Source organism: Cavia porcellus, unplaced genomic scaffold, assembly GCF_034190915.1.
Source record: "Cavia porcellus strain 051 isolate PalLab524CR breed Dunkin Hartley unplaced genomic scaffold, mCavPor4.1 scaffold_26, whole genome shotgun sequence".
NCBI lineage: Eukaryota > Metazoa > Chordata > Mammalia > Rodentia > Caviidae > Cavia > Cavia porcellus.
In genome coordinates, this window is record NW_026947509.1 from 40,766,284 (window position 1) to 40,786,858 (window position 20,575).

Genomic DNA, 20,575 nt, shown 5'->3' on the forward strand with positions numbered 1-20,575 from the left:
ACTGATCCAGAAAAGAATTTTTTTTATCTTGGGCAGTAAATGCCACGTGATTTAAGAGTCTGGTCCTTAAGCCACGGTCCTTGATCGTCAAGACTTCAAAGGCTGTCTCTCTTTCTCTGTGGGTTAGCTCCATTTTCTCTCCAAATCCCAGGCTCCATTCTCTACCATTCTTTCCTGGACTAAATTCTTCTTCTCCTTTAAAACATGTTTTAGTGTCTTAGAGAAAAAAAAATGTTAAACTTAAAAAGCTTGCAATTGTTTCACAAATAAGTGTGCACACATGATGTGCCTCGGCCTGTCCACTCACACAGGACAGGGGAAGGCACGGCGTCCACCCTGCCTTCTGTCACACCGGCCCGATAGCTGTGCTCCATGGCTCTTGGGTAGGCGCCACCCCCCGACTCACATTGCCCTGTTAAAACCTGAGCCGGATCTGGTTTCACTCCAATAAAAGAACTTTGGGCACTCTTTTAACATTATCTCTTTAATATATTTGAAGATGCTTATGATATCATTTTCCAGAGGTCACCTTTCCAGGCTGAATCCCTTGAACTGTTTTTTATTGTTATTTCCACATACAGATTCTGTTTGTCCCACTTCTTTAGTCTTTTTGGTTCACTGTTCCATTCTGAATCTGTTCCAGTTATTTTGCTTGTTTCCGAGACCTTGGACTTAACATAATGGGAAAATCGTGTTGCAGTTCATTCATCAAAGACTTACTGAGTGTCCAGTAGGTATGATGTTGAAAGGCCCCAAAAATGTGTTAGTCATGGATCTTGTCCTCAATGAGCTTGTAGTCCTGAAGGAAAAAGAATGAGTATGGGCATAGTTACAGGTCATGAAGCATATGAAGTTTTCTGAATGTGTGCAGGAGGCAGGATTAATCCTGGTGGTGGGGATTCAGGATGACGTTATGAGTGAATACTGAAGGATGAGTGGCTGGGGAGAAAGGACATCCAGGGAAAGGAATGTCACATTCCTCTTAATACATCTAATATTACTCTAAAGCCATCTGCTTTTTTGTTTGTTTTGTTTTGTTTTTATACCAAGGATCAAACTCACAACCGAGCGCTTACCAGGCAGGTGCTTATGCCACTGAGCTAAATCCCTGGCCCACCATCTGCTTTTTAATAAGAGGAGCACAATCTTAACTCATACACACCATAGTTTTTCCTTATCACTGCTTATCTTTTTGCAACAATTAAAATGTTCCTCAATACATACCAGCAAATCGCAGTTTAGCTCTTTGTATGTTTCTGCAAACAAACATTCTGTTTACGCTTTTATTATGTGGTTTACCGTAAGTCTAAACCGAGTAGTGATGGTGGGGAAGAGGGAAGGATGATTCTGAGCCAGGCCTCTTGACTCTAGGAGTTTGAAACATTCTTTTACAACCCTCTGCATTTTTGAAATCTTTTACTCACCGGGACTTGAGAAACAAGATACTAAGAAGCAAATTAGGAATTGGGTTTTACACCCAGAATTGTCCTCAACCCATATCCGGAAACAGGAGGGGAAATCTTGGATTCAGATGTCTTTATGGTGCTGCACAGAGTGCTGTTGCTAGGAGATGTTGGGGTGAATCACATCCTTCAGCCTTTCCACACCTTTAAGTTGTTTAACTATGTTAGCACTGAAAGTTTCTGAGTAAAGAGAAACCATTCAGAAAGGAGTTAGAGATTCTTAGAGAGGGAGAGGATTTGGGAGACCATTTAGAGCATTGCCCTGTAATACAGGTATGTCACTGGCCGCTGGGGAAGAATCGTAGTAGCTGTCTTTATTGAGCATCTGTGCACTTACATAAACACTCCTTCAGCTGGCCTTGGGGATGGCTCAGTGGGAGAGCTCTTGCCTAGCATGTACAAGACTCTGGGTTCAATCTCCAAGACTGCAAAACAAAGCAAAACTTCTCATTCAAACTGTGTACTTATTGGTAAGGAAGAAATCATTATCCTCATACTACAAATTAGAAAACTGGTATTGAGAAATACCAGTTGCCACACAGCTAGTAAGTGATAGATCCGAGACTGCACATCAGACCCTCTTCCCACCACTTATGACTCTCAGAGAAGTCTTTAAAAAAGACCTCACAGAAGTGTCAGAGCAAACCTGGAATTAGAACAGGATTGTGAGTCCCAGACCCTGCTTTTTCCAACGTCACAGGCTCTGTGTTTATATTAAAGCCTTCCTAAGAAAGATTCCACAAAACCCAGGTCACATTTGACCTCGCAATTAAGAGACCACTTTTTTATTTAATAGCGATTCACACCCCAGTACTGCTGACCCTTTCCCTAATGCATCTGATTCCAGTTCTTTTCTTTTTCTGTTTTTTTTTTTTTTCTTTCTTTCTTTTTAAAATAGTACACAGAATCACCCTGGAGTTTTAAGATTTCTTGTTCCATAGTAGATTCTGTCTTTGTTTCTCCCTGTAACTCATTCAGTTTCATAAGAAAAACGTTAATAATCAAATAGAAAATAGCATAAAATAGCAATTTGTGCAAGAGGAAACAGAAGAGAATATCCACATATAGAATAAACAGCTTTACTAGGGATGAACAGCTACAAGTAGCTGTTACATTAGTTATTTTTCCTTTTAACCTGCTGACTCCTAGTGCTCGAGAGGCTGTGATGAAATGATTCACCACTGATAAAGAATAAATGGAGGCAACTTTGATGATGGCATTGTGATGCCATGATGGCAAACTTTGTCAGGAACCGCACTGACAAATACACGTGCTTTCAATTCTGAACATTTATTCCTGGAAATTATTTTTAAAAATTGAACGAGGAAAAATGAGGCTAATGAAAATATCCATTACCCTGGTGTACATTTAAAATAATAAAATAAAATAAGTAATTTAAATATTAAACACTAAAGAACCTATAGGATAAATGTGGGTCCATTAAATCAGCATACAGTACTATACAACCATTTAAAGTAACTAACAGGAGGGTGAGATGTTATGAAAATGTTCCCGGTAGGACACGAGCTATGTACTAGAATACAAGCTTCCATGTTATGTGCATGTACCTATGGAGATTATTATGCAGTGAACAGGAAGTACACAAGGTGTGTACTACCTGTTTTCACAAGGTGAAAGGTAGTACACAAAATGAAAATGTTTTTGTTTAAAGGGACTAGAGATCATTTTTCTCTTTTTAAGAATTTTCTTTAATACTTGCATTATTTTTATTGTTTAAAAGAATGAGTTAAAATGATACAGGTAATCTAAGACTTACAGGGTCTGTGATTTCCTCTCTACTTTACCAACGGTCATGTGTACTCTTGGCCCTCACTAAGCCTTGATTGTTCCATCTGCACAGAATGTTTATTTTAGAAACACCTCGCTGAATGCAAGGGTGTATGTCAGTGTGGTCCTGGGAGAGGAGGAAAGAAGAGCAGGAGAGGTAGAGACATGCGATGGTCTCCCGCCTCAGTGCAGGAGGCGTGTGCTGCATTCACTACGTGACAGTCAGCAGCTTTAATTTAAGGCACTGTGCAGCCTTGGGCTTTGAGGAGTGGAGGCTCTCTACACACATGAGCTAAAATCACCTCTGTCCATGGGGTGTTCGCTCTGCATAATTACAAACACAGAGCAACTCCAGCCAGGCAATCCCGTGGAAGAGTTTTGCAAAACCTGCATGACAGAGGGAACGGCAAAACATTGGAAAAGATAGTTTCATCCCCAAGCTTTCTTTCTGACCTGTGCTTTCTCTTTTAGCCATCACAGGCACATATATGAGATTTGATTAACTCGTTTCCTGTGAAGGGTTATTTGGCCTGCAGTCTCATTAAGTCACTTTCTGGTTCCCAAGTTATCAGTCAGGAAGAACAAATGGAGACCCCAGGATCAGATTTCTAAAGGAAGGAGAGTTAGAGCGAAGAAGTTTGAAAGGGGTAACAGCCAGCAGGCCTGAGCTCAGGAACTCAATTAGACTGAAAGACAACTATCTCATTATCTCAATCCGAGATGATCTAAATACACGAGAATCTAGAAGTTTGAAATAAACTTGTCCTATTGACTGTCTAGATGACTGAATTCCCCTTCTCAAAAAATTTTTAAACACCCACTTTCGTATTTATTTATTCGGAGCACAAAGCAGCTCCAATAATTATGCTGTCAGATTCAGTAAGCTAATGAGAAGTCACCAGTGTGGAAGGTTTTGCATTTGTGAGGTGCTGAAAGGAAGCCGCTCTACAGCTTTTTCTTTCCTTTTCTCCCCTCTTTTTTCTTTTTCTAAATTGGGAAGGAGAGTCCTCCAGTCCTTGGCCAAATTCACTCATTCGCATTCTTTTCCTCCCTCCTCCCTCCCTCCGTCTTTCTCCCTCTGTCTCTCTGTCTCTCTCCCTCTGTCTGTCGCCCCCACCCCATCCCTCTCTCACTGTCTCCCTCTCCCCATCTTCCCCCTTCCCTGTCCCTCTGTTCCTCCTTCCTCCCCTTCCCTCTCTCAAACTATCTGGGGCTTGGGCAGGCAGGGAAATCAGGGGAAATCCCAGCTTTTTGTGCCACTGTCCCCAAGCCAAGTGGAGTCTTTTCCCGTAGAGACATCCCCAAGGTGATTTGGGTTTGAGTTGATTTGAAAGTCACCTGTAAAATGCGCATCTGTTTACTTTAGCTGTTTAACTGTGCTGAGACATGAGTAAAAAGGAAGCAGGCTGCAGAAGCACACAGTTTAACGCCCCTGTGAAGTCGTCTGATGCACACCAATGGCTCCCTCTTCCAGCCGTGCAGAGATGAATCCAAACCAAGCACGCTGAGGGCATAAGTTACCCACAGTACCTAAGAAGCCCAGGTCAAGCCCCTTGCACGCTTATGTCTTCCACATAGGTGTAAGCAGCTTCCAGCAAATAATATCATTAAGGCATTTTATGCTTTTGATGAACCAAACATAGCAGCGTCTCTCTGTGAAACTGAGATATTTTGAGCAACTCAGGTCTGTGCAGATTGTAGCCTTACAGAAGAAACGTCTGGGTGGCAGGGTGCCCAGCCACGCCTCATGGGTGTGCTTTGCTCTGTTTTCACTGCTTTCCAGATGCTGTGGTGCTAAGGCTTATAACAATGGCTACTGTTTAGTAAGAACATTCAGTATGTCAGGAGCTGCACAGGGTAGTTTGCTTTAAACTTACACTCCACCAGGAAGTTTCCTTTGTCCCATTTGCAGATGCTAAGCAGTTACTTTGTGGAGGCCGCGGCCTATAGCTCCAGCTTAGTAAGTGCTCAGGAGCAGGAAGCACTTTATAGACGCACACTGCCAGAGTGCTCAACTGACAATGGTTTAATTTATGATTTGTTTAACTTTTTGATGGTTTGAAAGGCATATCAGATTCAGTAGGAACCTTATAATACACCCCTTGTGCCCAGAGGTTGCCATGCCCAGCACAGCTCTCAAAGTTCCCCGGAGGAAGAACAGTGGGAGGAGGGAGAAATAAAAAGTCAGAATACAGAAAGCTGAGGCCAGACGGAGCCCTCTCTGGATGGGAGGAAAAGAACGGCTCAACCATGGTTTTGTGACAGGTTGGTGTCACATGATGCCTCTCTGCCTAGCAACCTGCCTGCTTGAGTAGCCTTGGGGTGCCTCGGTTTTGGAGTGGCTCCCCTGGGGCTCTCTTTATTCTCAGGACCAGTCTCCTCACTCCAGCCCCCACACATCAGATTGATCTCCAACTTCAGCTACTTCCCATAGCTCTTCGCTTTCTGTTTTATAGTTGAAGTGATGGGTGGTTAGTTGAGGTCGGAGGAGCTGTGTTTGGAGGACTCTGCAGAAGCTTTCTCATTCTTGAACCCTTTTTATTACAAGTGAACTTAGTCGTTTAAGCTAAAGATTTCTAGTCCAAGGACTTTAAGTGCATGCATTCTGTAGTTTGACCCTATATGCAGTAGTCAGTTACTGGTGTGGCTGGAAATCATCAGGTGTTTGAGTTTCTTTTATAGCTAGCGTATTACTATGGCATTGTTTTAGACCTCTTGTATTTATACTTTTTGCACGATGTTCAAGACCAAGCTAATCAATTAGCTTACATCAATTAAAATTAATTTCTTGCTACCTATAAAAGTCAGTTAAGTCTCCTTAGGATTTTCCTTGGAACCATGTATAGCACCTCTTAGCTCTTCTGTCAGGGTCAGCCATCTGGATGAATGACGGCCACTGCTTGACAAGTTGCTTTCTGTGAAAGCTTGAGAGATTTTTCTCTCCTAGTGACTCTCCTTAGGCACACCATACAACATTGATCACTTTTCTCAGTGGTCCCACAACCTCCTTGGTCAGAAGGCTGGGGACTCACTGAATTATAGGATGTCACAGCAGAGATTCTCTTATGTCCTGGGTCGTCACCGACCTCAGCGAGCCAGGGTCAAAACATTGGCTGTCCTCGTAGTCCCTCTATCTTTCTAGTTTTTGGTCTCCAACCTCAGCTTTTGAACATCCAGGAGAGAAGTTAATGACATCACACTTTATTGGGAGCAGTGAGCTTAATATTACACAAAATAGAATTGTTATTTTCTACCAACCATGATGTTTTAGCATTTGAATTACTGTCTAATTTTAACAGACAACAGCTATATATTTTGCACATAAAATTAGAAATCCGCAGCCATACATAATATCGTAGCATGACAATCATGATGACATTTCTGTAACACACCTGAATTTTCCTGTTGACATAAATAGCCCTCTTAGTCAGCCATCCCGATCTAGTACATAAGAAGCTCTTACCTAACTTGCTGACCTTATTAGGATGCACATCTCATAAGTTTTTGTTAAAGGCAGACATCTGAATCTGAAAGAAAAATCTGTCACCATAAATAATTCCTGTTTTATATTTTGGAAGGCCTATACATAAGTACCATCTGAAAAGAGGTTAATTGAATAATTTTGCAAGGTCCATAGAGAAGCCAGCAATTTGGTCCTTTGTGCAGAAAAGAAACCTATATCCTGTATTCGGGCACTGGGACTCCTGCTCACCTCTGAGAATGAGCTCCATCTATAGCACCCGATCCCCAGGGGATGTGGCAGTTGCCACCTAAGCAGCCAAGGCTGCCTTTTATTCCTCCCCTGATTAGGGCCGTTGTAGCCCCCACAGCCTTGGGCTAAGTGTGAGGCAAGTGCTGTGGTGTGGACCAGCTAGCAGTTTAAAGGCTCAGTGGGACCCCAGCAGAGTTCATACTGCAGCACACAGTCAGGGCCAGCTGGGCTATTGTCCCTCCACCCACCCATCTCAGCCCACAGTGCTGTAGTCATCAACTGCACAGCACAGATTCCCAAAAGCCCCCTAGACTGCGTTAGGATGGGCTGTGCTGTCTCAAGGAAGCTCTCTGCACCATGGCGAGACTGAAGCAGGCCCTGCTGGAAGTTTCCTGAACAGGTTGACTTTCCACATCAATTTTGGACTTTCACTCATTTTCCCAATGACACTCTCATCAACACTTTGTACAGATACGTGAAGGTTTTGTTGAAGGGACAGATAATTGTTGTGCCGTTCTTTACAGGTGCAGCAGAGCAATCTCAGATAAAATGTCCTCCACCCCTGCAGCTAAAACAAGTAACCTTGTTCTTTCTCTTCCCTCTAGACTGTGGATGAATAGCCTGAGTTATAGGTAGCCCCCAGATACATGTGGGGCCAGTGTAGCATTTATTTGCATTTTGCAAGGTCAATTGTTGAAAAGTTAGCTTAAAGGATGACTGTATTTTATGAAGAGTGGAAATCCCAGCCTGCGATGCAGCAAAATTTCCCAAAACTGAAACGAAGAAATTTCCACTTATGGTTCAGTTAAGGTTCTCAGGCATCGTGAAATGGAATTACAGTGAAACATTCCCCTAGTGGAGAAGTCTTTTTTGTCCCTCAACTGCTCACTCCTTAACTAAACTGAGCAAAACTAGAGGACTTAAACTCTGTGGGAGGGGCTGTTGTTCCACCATCTTTTCCCCGCTCAGAACCTGATTTTACAATAGTTGTCTGAGCCAAATCCTCTGTGATCATCTCAACAAGCGTGGGACCATTAAGACACTCTCTAATCCAAATCCACAAAAAGAAAGTAAATATAGGAATCAACACAACAAGCATTTTTGTGTTTCTTGAGAACCTGTTTGCCTCACTTTTTACATCTGATGATATTAATATCAACACACTTCTGTGATCAATATTGATTCTATCAGTCACTTCTCCCCTTTCTATCACACAATGAGAAATGTCCTATTACCTGCTGTTTCTTCGTACCCCAGTCCTGTTTGGATGCCAGTATGCCACGTCCAAAGCAGCTCTCAAAGTTCCTGGCGGAAGGATTGTGGGAGGATGGAGGAATAAAGATGAGAGTCAGAATACAGAAAGCTGAGGTCCAATAGAGCCCTCTCCCCAGGGAGAGAATGAACTGCTCAACTACTGCAGCTCGTTTATTTATACATTCAGCATGTTAACGTCGCATGGAACCCCTCTGCCTAGCAACCTGTTTGCATGGCAGGCTCGGGGCACCTCACATTCTTGGAGCTGGAGCAGGTTGCTCACATGGCTCACCTTGGCCACTGCTTTTTCTCAAACAGCCAGTCCCACACATGTGATTGATCTCCAGCTTCAGCCACTCCCCACAAAAGATTCCTCAGCTGTGAGTTTTTCACCAGTCAAGAAAAACAAAAATATTCAGGAAAAAATGCATTAGGACTAAATATATACTGACTGGTTTTTATCCCATTATTCCCTAAACAATGCAACAGCTATTTACATAGTGCATTATATTAGATATTACAGGTAACTAGAGGTGATTTAAAGTATGCAGGAGGCACTCGGTGTGGTGTACACACCTGTAATTCCAGCACTGGGGAGGTTGGTACAGCCAGATAGCTGCAAGCTTGAGACCAGATTAGACAAGTTTAGACCACATAGGGAGACCCTATCTCAAAAATAAATAAGTAAATAAGGCAGGAGGGCAGGGATTGCGTGGCATATGTACAGATACTCTGTGATTTCATTTAAAGGACTTGAGCATAATTGGATTTGGGCATCTGCAAGGCTCCTGGAACCAAAGGATGATCGTACTTTGAATTTGAATTTTGATCTAACCTCAAGCTAATGATACTCTCTGTCCACACTGGCCCAGCACAGAGAGCCATCGCTGCCAGTCACCCTTGCAGGCCTGAGGGGAGCAGCTGATGTTCCACAGTACGCTGTGGACTGTCACTGTGCTCTCATGTTTGGTAGGTTAGCTGCCTTACACGCTTTTAAAAAATTAGACTCTTCCTTTCCTTTTCTTTCTTCCTCTTCCAGAGGTAAAGATTTTGCCTAGAGACTTACACTTTTTTCAACTTTTAATGGAGTTAACCCCATGCTAAGTCTAGGAGCGTCTACATGAGTTAAAAGTGATGTATACATATACACAAGTATTACTTCATGTTATTTTTTAATTGACAAAGTTATACTTTCGAGTCTGTCTAAGTAGATTGCTTAATGCACCGGATGGGTTCTTAAAACTTCCCAAATCACATCTAGCCCAGCACGAGGCACGTTGCTTCGCCTGTGGGGACTACACTCCCATCACCGTCGGCTCCAGCCTTATTTTGGCGTTAGCTTCTCATCTGCCGAGCTCTAGTCTTGCACAGTCCTCATGGCTCTCACAAACACTTTCCCCTCCTGCCTCTGTTCACCCCAACCACAGGCAGGCGCCCTCCCCAGATGCCCTTCACCAGTGAGCGCACTCCTTTTCCAGCACCCACAGGGCACCTTGCCTGGCTTCTCTGTGCTCCACAGAGGATCACGGAGAGGGGAGATCACACTTCTTTGTTTGCACCTCACTGTTGGCCTTTGCTTGTGCGCACACCCCAGTTATGTTACTGTTTTTACCATATGAACACCCGGCACAGCGCCTAGCTTGAGTGCTCCTGTGGTAAACGTGCTGAACTCTGCTAAATAGCAAACACTGAGCGCTAATAGAAGTTCAGTGAGCTGAGTCACCAATGAGTCCTTATGAATTACTAGTAAATCAGTCGGGCTCACAGTTTGATGTCTTTTGGGTGACAATTACTACGATTGACATAAATATTATCCTGCGGAAGGTCCCACATCATGTGTCAATGCTTTTCTCTTTTCTTCCCTGCAGAAGAGTCTCTGTTTACAGTTTCAGGAGTGAGGCTGAAACCAGAAATGTGTGACCTTCTGGCTTCCTACAGCAAGAGTCACCACCCAGCCCAGCTTACCAAATGCTGGTGAAAAGAAGGGGTGAAGTCACCAAGCACCTTCAGGTGGGTGGTCCCCAAAGTGTGCTTCTTTCAGACAGGGTAGCAGGGCTCTTGCTGCCGGTGGGAGCACACCGTTTCCAGCTCAGAGCTCCCAGGTTCTAGGTCTCCCTCTTCTCTCCCGTGCTAGGCACAAGAGGCCTAGTTTCTGAGACCTCCATTTCCTGGGCGGAGAAGCCTCCCTTGTCTCTGCCACTCGCAGAGGAGTGGTGGGACTCTAGGACAGCACTTCCAGGTCATCTCAAGGCATCGGCCCACACACCTGAAACAAACAGCGGGCCAGCTGTCACTGTCTTCCCTTAACTGAGTCGTTCTTTTGACACAAGATAAATCAGGCTCAGGGTGAGCAGCAGTCCTGGCTTGCTCAAGTTGGGGTGGCACTGGGGGGGTCCTAGACCCCAAAACATTCATTGCTAAAATTGGCACAGTCTCCAATAAACCAAGATACTTGGTTACCTTAGTGGTACAAATTACCTGCCAGGGTAATTTTGAGGAGGAAGATCTGCTGTAGAGGATTTCCCCAAAGCTACTATACCCGAAAAGAAGAACTGGTGCTGGCAGTATGAGAAACCAGGTAGAACAAGGCCCAAAGCCGCTGGAGTACAGACGACCTGAGATGGCACATGAACCCTTCCCGTACAGGGCCTTCTGTCACAGGTGAAGGCAGCAGCCCAAGTAGAGGAATCAAGGTGCTCCACGTGCAGGCCAGCTTGGGTGACCCAAACCGCAGACGTGCTTCTCTGACCTGTCCACCTGTCCGGTGACCACGGCATGGCCGTGCTTCCTCCCCGAGCCTTCAGGCCGTGGTGCCTCGTTGCACACACTGCTGGTGTCACTCGCACGGCAGGAGCCAGCTCTTTCTCCTTGTCATCAACTTCAAAGAAATAGGGAACTGTAGAATTACAGCTATTCTCCAGAATATTTTATGAAATAACTAAGTCTACATTTTGACAATACACAATTGGTCCAACACAGGAATATAATATTCTCTAAGCAAAACAGTTTCTAGAGCAGAGTTTTTGCTGTGTAATTATTACCATTTCAATCCAGCTACTTTTAAGAATGAACCTTAGCTACAGTCTGTAAATGTAAAGGTTTGTCCTTCATAAAGTTAACAAGGTTCCTAACAAAATTGGTCTCAAGTAATGGTGATTCATAAGTGTTATTTCTATGGTTTCAGGGTGTTTTGTTTTGTTCCTAGTTAGCAGCCAGGAAGTAAGGAGAACCTTGCCTCTCTGGTCTACAGTGACCTCTCACAAAGCATTGTTACCTGTAGACATATTGGTCGTGAAGGAACAATTAAGTGAAGTGTGCCAAGCTTGGTGCCCGTGCAGAGGAGAAGGAGGCAGGAGGCCGTGTTAGCCTCCTTGGAGTAATCTCATGATGTTCCTACGCCTCACCACTTACAGGAAGATGAAACATGTAGGGGATGAACCACAAAAAGGAAATTGCTAAGCAATTAAACTGTTTAATAAACTTGAGATCCACAAAAAACCTGAGAATGCTATAGTTAAAGAGACTAAAAGCTATAATCACAGAGACATTAGGGGCCTGTAAATCTTTTCTATTGGATTGAATTTATGTTAAAATACTCACTTTTCAGGAGAGTAAAAATGTAAATTGGGGTATTAGGACTGGTTAACAGGCTGCAGTCCTTTAAAATTAAGTCTCTTGCTAGAACCTCAAAAGTCAGTTTCAAATCAGGCATGATGATATATGCCTTTGTTCTCAGTACTTGGGAGGCTGAGGCAGGAGGATCACTGTGAGTTTGAGGCCAGGCTGGGGTATTTAACTGAGTTCAAGGCTAGCCTGCAGCACATAGTAAGATCATGCCTCAAAAAAAAAAAGGGGCATTTCAAGCATGAGAACAAATGTACACTGATGTCTACAACAGAAATGGAAAAGAACTAAAATCTTCTGACTGCATAGTATGTGCCAGATATGGCCATAGGAACTTTCACATATTATTTCCAAGCCTGGTAAGTTTTGAACAGTGAGTTGTGGTGAGTTACAGCTATAGTTTGCACACTTGGCAGTAGATTTCACTTCCTTATTTATTATTTATGAAAGGCTGGGCATTGAACGTAGGACCGTGTGTATGCCAGGTAAGCCTCTGCCATGGAGTTACACTACCAGCCTTGATTTCTTTGTAAAGCTTTCTCAGTTCCTGTTTCCAGGGGTGAGATGCTCTCTCTCTCTCTCTCATGCTCTGTCGCATTTTCTGTCAGTATGTTCAATTCCATGATCAAGCCTGTTCTTTTAAATTTTATTTGTTCTTATTCCCTTCCAGGACTGCATTCATGCTGCTTCATTTTCATTTGCTTCGGCTTACTGAGAAGCTTCAGATCTACTGCTATGGGGACCAAAGGTTGTATACTGTCACTTCTCACCTAGAATACTTTAAATATGATGTTCAGTGCATGGCTATTGCTGTTGTCATTGCCTAGAATTTAACAGTGATGGACTCAAATAGTGGACACAGTCTGAGAAGACTCCTGAACAATTGCATCAGTTTTGATAGAGATCCCCGTACCACAAGATCGATTTCCTAGCAGGACAGGTGGGAGCAGTTGCGGGGAGTTGGAGACAGAGTGGGTCCTTACAGAGGCCTGTCACTCTTGCATTCGCTCACAACTTTCCTCAACAAAAGGACTTCTGTATCGAGGAGAACACTAATCTAAGGTTTAGAAAAATCTTCCAGGAAGATGGTAAAAAGATAGTATGTTCATTAGGATTTCCTAGGAGCGGGTACTTTTTGCTTCCCTAAAACACATTGTATTATAAAAACACATTTCTCCCCCAGTCCCATCCAATTGTAGAAGTTGGGATTGAGCTGCCAGTTAGAATTGAATTTCAGGCTACTGAAATTTCCTACTGAGTCCTCGTGGTGGGGACAGCAAAAAGGATATGAAACCTGAGCTTCCACTGGATGGTGGAGATGCTAAATAGATGGATAAGAGCACGGAATTCCAAAGATGTAATTCAAGCCCTGTTGCCCCATCTCAGACACATATACGTGCTCACACACAACCTCATGTGAAAGGGGAGCTCTGTCTTCCTGACATGTGTGCCGTTGTCTACAGTGACTCTTTCTAAAAGCTGAGGAAACTCATATTACTTCTGTCAAGGGATTATCTCAGGCAATGCCGTAGTTTACAGACCTCTACATAACCTTTGGAAGAACCAAAGGAACCAATTAAGAGATAATTAAAGATAGTAACTGTTCACCTAGTGTCTGAGTTGGAGGAAGAAAAGACACACAGACGAAGCCCACCTCTGGGAGTACCGGCAATGGTGAGCCGAAGCCCATCCAGACGCACCTGAAACACTGAGCAGTGGGCTGGACCACTGGAGGGGTGTGCTCAGGGCACCATGCCTGCATGCCTGGAAAATGACCACAAGTGCGGTGTGCAGGGTTCAGCTGAGTCCTGTTCTAATTCAATATTTGTATTAATTGCTTGAGTAAAACCAGAGAGGGGCACAACTTCTTTACACAACTCACTAAAAAAGTACTATTATTAATTTATTTCCATTTTATGCAAGAGGAAACAAAGGCTCAACAAAGTTAACAACCCTGTAATCTTTCCGGTAAACTTGTACACACCCACCAGGTTTGTGGGACACAAACTTGCTCTTAAAGAGGCAACTGACATTTACCATTGGATCAAATTCAGAGGATTAAGGCCTGGCTAGAAACTAATGATCCACGAACCAGAGGAATATTTATTTCTATCAAATTCTATCTGATTTAAATTCTTACAAGTTGAGTTTAAATATCTGCAACTTAAGTACTGCTGTTACCTAGGAGAAATTGGAACTTTTAAGTGAAAGATGAATTAATAGCATAATCTGGCTGCCCCCTGAAAGATAATGCTCATACTTCCAGCTACGTAAATGCAGAAGTAAGATCATGTCCCAGAGGAACAGAATAGCTTACTCTTCACTGATCAAGCCACATTTAAATGATTATATTCAGCTCCACATATCGTATTTTAAAAGAAACATCATGCTGAAATAAATATTTATTGTGTACCTATGAGTTTGCAGGTCTAATCCTCTGTAATCCTCTTAACAAGACTAAGACATCACTGCAGTTAGTCCCCACGTCCCAGAGAACCTCAGGGAGCCACTGAGTCGCCCAGCTCCATGCACACACTCGCCCTGAAGTCTGCTTTCCCAGCCCCACTCTAGCTGTGCATGCTGCGAAGACCATGACAGAAGAGGTGACGCAGGAAAGGGGGCCCCAGAAAGGAAAACTTTGTGGTCACACACCCCCTTTCCAGAAGGCTCAGGGCTATCACCGGCCACTGAGCTAGGACAGATTGGAGTCTCCAGGGCACTGCTTCTGACATAGCAGCAACAGCAGTGCTCTGAGGCCCTACGAGGGAGTGAACGTCCTCACCTCACACAAAGTGGAGGGCCGCAGAGGGGTTCCTGGGGCGAGGTTAGCAAAGCCGACCTCCAAGATCTCATCTGACACCAGGATTTCCTGATAGTGACTTTTGGACAGGCTTCACTTGGGATTTTGGTGAGATTCTATTGTTGCAAGGATAGACTCGTTTTATTTTTTATAAAAGGGCTTTTTAAAAAATCTAGCAAAATTATCTTCTTTAATTATAATGGAAAATAAATTACGCTTGAATTTCCTTCTTTTTTCTCCTGCAATTAATGGATTTGCCCACTAATAAAGCATATATATGAGACTAAAGCATTGCTCACATCTTGGTTTCCTAATCTTAGGCAATGGGCATTCTGGGTTGGAGCTGCTTTAGTTAGGTGTGGAAAGCCCAGTGCCTGTGCTGTGGGGTTCGAGGTGGACCTGTGCAAGGCAGGGCCTGGGAGGAGCTGCTATCAGGGGCTCTGTGCTGGTCTCCCAGGGGACTTCCTGCTCTCGTGCGTGGGTCACATGGGGCAGCTGTGCTTGGCCTCTTCTACAGGCAGCGGCTCCCATTCCTTGTCTCTGCCATGTTGTGACCCATCCAGGGTCCTCTTGCCAGGATACCAATGCTATGCCACTGGCTCCCCTAATCATCAAAACCGTGAGCCAATAAACCTCTCTTCATCATAAGGTATCTCGCCTCTGGCATTTTATTAAAATAACAGAAAATGAGCTAATAAAGACATAAAAGATTAGTTGAGATATTCCTTCCTAAAAGGATGGACGAGGTGGAAAGCTACCTGGACAGTGGAAGGGCAGGTTTTTTGTTTTATTTAGTATAAGAGAGATTTATGTGGCCAGGTGTGGTGGCTCACACCTGTAATCCTAACACTCTGAGAGGCTGAGGCAAGAGAATCACATGTTGGAGCCCAGTCCAGGCAATTTAACAACCTAGTGAGTCCCTATATCAAAACAAAAAAATTTTTTTTGGTCTTTTTCGTTTTTATCGGTACCAGGAATCGAACTCATGACTGCCTGCTTGCAAGGCAGGCGCTTATGCCACTGAGCTAAATCCCCAGCCCCAAAATAAAAATTTTTAAAAAGATTGGGGATATAGCTCAGTGTGAAGAACATGAGTTCAGTCACCAGCACAACAATGAGTAAATACATAAATAAATAAAAAGAAGAGAGGAAATAAACCACGGGGAGGGAATTGTAAGCACATTAGGCAAGATCCCTTCCCAGACCTGCGTCCGGCTGCACCCTCGGCCTGCGCCCCTTCCTCCCAAACATACCACAATTCTGTCGCCTATGCGTGATGCTGGAGTTTGCTTCAGCCTTCAGAGAAGCCTCCTGAAGCCCCGGAGGAACAGGCAAGACTCCTCATGCCGCTCTCCTTTAGATTGCTCTGTTTCTCTGCCACACACTGCTCGATTTCATGCTCAGAAATTTGTGACTTACTTTTTATTATACTTGCTGTTTTTCTCTCTGCTAGAAATCAAGCTCATTAAGTCCCTGCAGCGTCTAAGCCTTGCACACAGTAGGGCCTCCGTTACTGTCTTCCACTAGTTAGCAGCTGCAAACCCACGCTCCCTTCCTCCTCAGCCACATTCTATTCATTCTTGCTCTTTTCTCACACGTGATGTGCCAGTGCTTCGTATCTACTGTGTATTTTCTGTCTTCCCCTGTGAGAAGTAAGCCTGACCGGACCAGGTTATGATGTGTTCTGCCCAGAAATATGCAGCAAACTCCTGCAATTGTGCAACCATGCTTATGGAGTTTTTGTGGGAAAAAAAAATGAAGAAATGAATGAATTTGTGAAGATTCAGAGATTGAAGAAAAAAAAGACTAAAAGCTCATGCATGCCTGGGAGAGGACAAGTGAGGGTGTCCAGGGAGAAGGGAGACAAAGAAAGTCACAAAATTATCAGAAGGCCACTAAGCAGGCTTGCAGAATCAGGAGCCAGACTGCTTTTGTTCAGCTCCAGCTCTGTGCTTCTAACCACGTGACCTCAAGCAAACTTCTCCTCCTCAAGCAAACATTCTTGGTGAGGCACAGAGGATAACGGCAGCTTCCTCCAGGAGCCTGTGCGGATGGAAGGAATTGATGCAGTCAAAGTGTTTTAAACACACCTGGCACACAGTCAGCACTCCAAAATCAACTAGTAATGAGGGGGGGTGGCAGTTGTAGTGGTGGTGGTGGCAGTGATGGTAGTGATGGTGGTAGCAATGGTGGTGGTGATGGTGCTGATGGTAGTGATGGTGGTTGTGGTGATGGTGGTGATGATGGTGATGGTGATGGTGGTAATGGTGGAAGTGATGGTGATGGCAATGGTGGTAGCGGTGATGGTGGTGATTGTGGCAGTGATGGTGATGATGATAATGGTGATGGTGGTGCACACAAGAGCAGAGGAGTTAAACGTGACAAACACCCTGGGGTTTCTCCTGGCAAGGGAAGGCAGGAGAACAACACAAGACTGATTTAGTTTCCAGAGTTAGATTGGGTTTGGGGATGAGATGAGTGGTTTCCGACACCAGAGTCAGCTCCTCTAGGTGGCTCTAGGGAGCCTGGCTAGTTACGGATACAGGTGCTTCGTAATGTGGTGTCCTCGGGGTTCACTGACCCTCTTCTTTAATGAACAGGTTCAAAATTGAGGATCCAAGCTTAAAATATAGACATGGATCCTTAGAGACCAATGATGACTATTTCCACAAACGTATAAAATATAATACTGGCATTATTTTCCACTCCGTGATCTTTGTGGTTTTTTGGTTTTGTATTACTTTGTAATTTATTATGTTTAAACAATGTTTGGGGGAAGATCTAGGAGCTCTGAGGCAGGAGACACAAAACACCAGCTAACAGCACTAAGAGAGCCCATGACAATGGTTGCAGTGGGCCGCATGTCTCTGGAAAAGACAATTCCCCAGAAGGGTGGCTGGGGAAGGCAGATAAAAGACTGAGGCTTGGTCATGTGACAGGTGTCACTTGAGTAGGATCCTGGGGGCCAGAGATAAAAGCCCACTCCTCCTGGTCACGTGACCTGGCTTCATTATGATCCCAGCAGGGGGTTAGGGAGTCTGGATGCGATTTTTACTTATTTATTTATTTGTGTTTTTCCCCCCTTATTCTGTGATAATGAGAAAATGTTTAAACTCCCATCTCTGTGTTTAAACATTTCTCCCTGCTGACAGCAGTGGGATACCCCTTGATCAACTGTCAGATTGGAAAGTGCAATTTCTCTGGAAAGTAAACAGCGTGTTAGCTGGTTGGAAATAATTTTCTGTTTATTGGTAGCTGTTAGCCTAGGAGTGATGGAGCCCTGTGACAGCACTTGTCAAGTGAAGACTAAGAAAGGAGTTTGGAAATACTTTCAAGACACAGCCTTGACAATAGGGCCTGCCTATTTTTTGATAGAAATATACTCTGAAAAAGTTAAAGTGGGCAAAGAAACTTTTCCAGTGTTACCAGCTCTTGGAGATCTTGTTGCAAAACAGATACAGAATCAAAGGCAAACTCTCTGAAGCCCCCTTCTCAGAAACTTAGGCTCAGATAAATGCCTGTACTCTTCTCAAAAGTCAGAGGAAAACATAACCACTATCACCATAACAAAGAAAGGGGGATTTTGTTTTCTTTCAAAATTTGTGTGTGAAAAGCAATGAGAAAAATGGGTGGAGGTAGTTAAAATATTTTAACATAAGTATATATAACAATGTCTAATGTACTTTCTTTTTTGTGGAAGCTAAAAAGACATCATCATAGTCTTATGAAAAATATCATCAGGAAAAATCTTATTGACAGAAAAAGTATATTTACAAACACTGACAGTCATCAGTCTGTGCCTGCATGTAGACATTTTTTGTCCTTCACGAGATCATATCACAGGGACATCTCATTTTCTTTTCTAAAGTCAGTAAAGTTCGCACAGCTCATGTCCTACACGGATAACTTAGGAATCACATACGCATGGAAAGAAGCCAGCCAGATTTCGGATCAATAATACCTATTTTGTAAGCAAGTAAGAAAATCCATGGTGTAACAGCACAAGGCAGTGCCTGACACAGAACAGGCACTAAATTAAATTTTTAGTATAATAAGTAAAACTAACTGAAAAATTGAAACCACATGACACTGCCACTCACACATCTGCCTCCCACTCCTGAAAGCAGAAGGCATCTTGCTTATCTGCCTCTTCCCCGGGTGGAACATGGTGGGCACTCATGAATTCACTCAGCTCTCATTCAACAAGCATTTATGTGCTAATTTCATGAATGAAATGGGAAATATTTGGGACTTGATAGACGCATACATTTGCCCATTTGACAAAACAGAGTTACACACTTGGGAGCTTGAAGGAATCCAAGAGATCATCTTCGAAGATCTGCAGTCCTAGAGAAAGGGGCAGACAGCTAGCCAGGAAATCCGTTTTAAATTTTACCACTGAATAAAGTATTTCTGGGTTAGAGAGCAATGTTGGCCAAGTAAGAAGCAAGGCCACCTCTGCAAAATTGCTCCTAAATGTGGCTGGGTGCGGGGCAGGGGGTGCCTGGTTTTCCTGTGATGGGGGAAGGAGGGATGGAGAAGAATTTCAGAAAAAATTCCCCAGAGGCATTTTGCGTAATGTCCGTGCCAACAACACAGTGTCTCCTCTCCTGAGAGATAAAGCACCTTCTATGCGCTGAAATTCACATTTCTGAGTCTCTTCCCAAGGTGGCGCAGGGCACGACTTGGGTCATTTAACAGATGTTACTCAAGCGGCCACAGAGATAAGATCAATGTAGCGGATGTAACTGTGTAAATTATTCTCTTTCCTGGGGAAGGGGACTTATAAAAATCATTAACCATTTTATTCTTCGATATTTTTAGATGGCTAATAAGATAGTTCATCTCCTTAGAAAAATAACTGGCAGAAATGCTAAATGAGACTTCACGTAAAGATCATAGAAGAGCAGGAGTCTCATGCTTCTATTTGCGCTGGAGCGATTTTCTCATCACAACTATTTTGTTGCATAGTTATTGCCTTTTATGTTCTGTTTTTACCAGCCCTCGAGTTTAGTTTTTAAAATTTTCTTTTTATTAGTACATCTTTGCGGCTCATGCTGTTTGCAGTCACCTTGGGGAGTGGTTACATGTGTAGACTACAGCTTGTTTCTTTTTGTAAACCCCTCCCTCCTCCTACCCTAATTCCCCTACCCTGATTGTCATTGGTGTTCATGTTATTAATCTTAGTTCATGTTGTGGCATGTAACATTTATATTCATTTAGGTTGCTAGGCTCCCACACGTGGTGCGTTTTTATCCTATTTATTTCCCCTTCCCCTCCTCCTCACCCACTGACCTTTTTCCCTATTGCAAGAGACCCATCCTCTAGTCCCCTTCTACCCATCCTGTATTATTCTCTTTATTTATACTTTGTCTCCCTCAAATGAGAGGAAGCATATGGTATTTAAACTAGTGTGTTCTGGTTTATTTCATTCAACGTTCTATTTTTCAGGTGCACCCACTGACCTATACGTGTCTCGAATCTATCATTCCTTATAGCCAAGTAGTATTCCATTATATATAAATAGTCCATTTTCTTTATTCAATTGTCCATTGATGGGTATACAGGCTGTTTCTAGGATTTAGTCATTATGAATTGTGCCCCTATAAACGTTCATATGCATGAAATATGGTGACTTAAGCTTGTTGGGGGTGATACCTAGCAAAGGATAGCTGGATCACATGGAATTTCTAGTTTCTTTGAGAGATTTCTCATACTGATTTTCACAGTGGTTGCACCAGTGAACATTCCCAACATGAGGGAGGGTTTCTTTTCCATCACAGCCTGCCCAGAATTTGTTACTGTTTCATTTCTTAATGACTGCCATTCTTTCTGGAGTAAGGTGGAATCCTAGCATTGTTCTAATTTGTGTCTCTCTAATGGGCAGAGATGTTGAACATTTTTTCTTATATTTGTGGATCATTTGTATTTCTT

At 43.4% G+C, this 20,575-nt stretch overlaps 1 protein-coding gene across 5 annotated transcripts in view; it reads left to right on the forward strand.

The window, feature by feature from the left end:
- Positions 1 to 14,929, forward strand: part of Cdk15 (cyclin dependent kinase 15) — a 146,850-nt gene extending 131,921 nt beyond the window's left edge. For all 5 annotated transcript variants that reach the window (XM_063237255.1, XM_063237257.1, XM_063237256.1 and 2 more), the window contains 2 exons: positions 10,086 to 10,227; positions 12,512 to 14,929. In XM_063237255.1, the coding sequence (XP_063093325.1) occupies positions 10,086 to 10,195 (110 nt within the window). In that variant the 3' untranslated portion in view covers positions 10,196 to 10,227; positions 12,512 to 14,929. The remainder of the gene's footprint in view (positions 1 to 10,085; positions 10,228 to 12,511) is intronic.
- Positions 14,930 to 20,575: the final 5,646 nt, after the last annotated feature.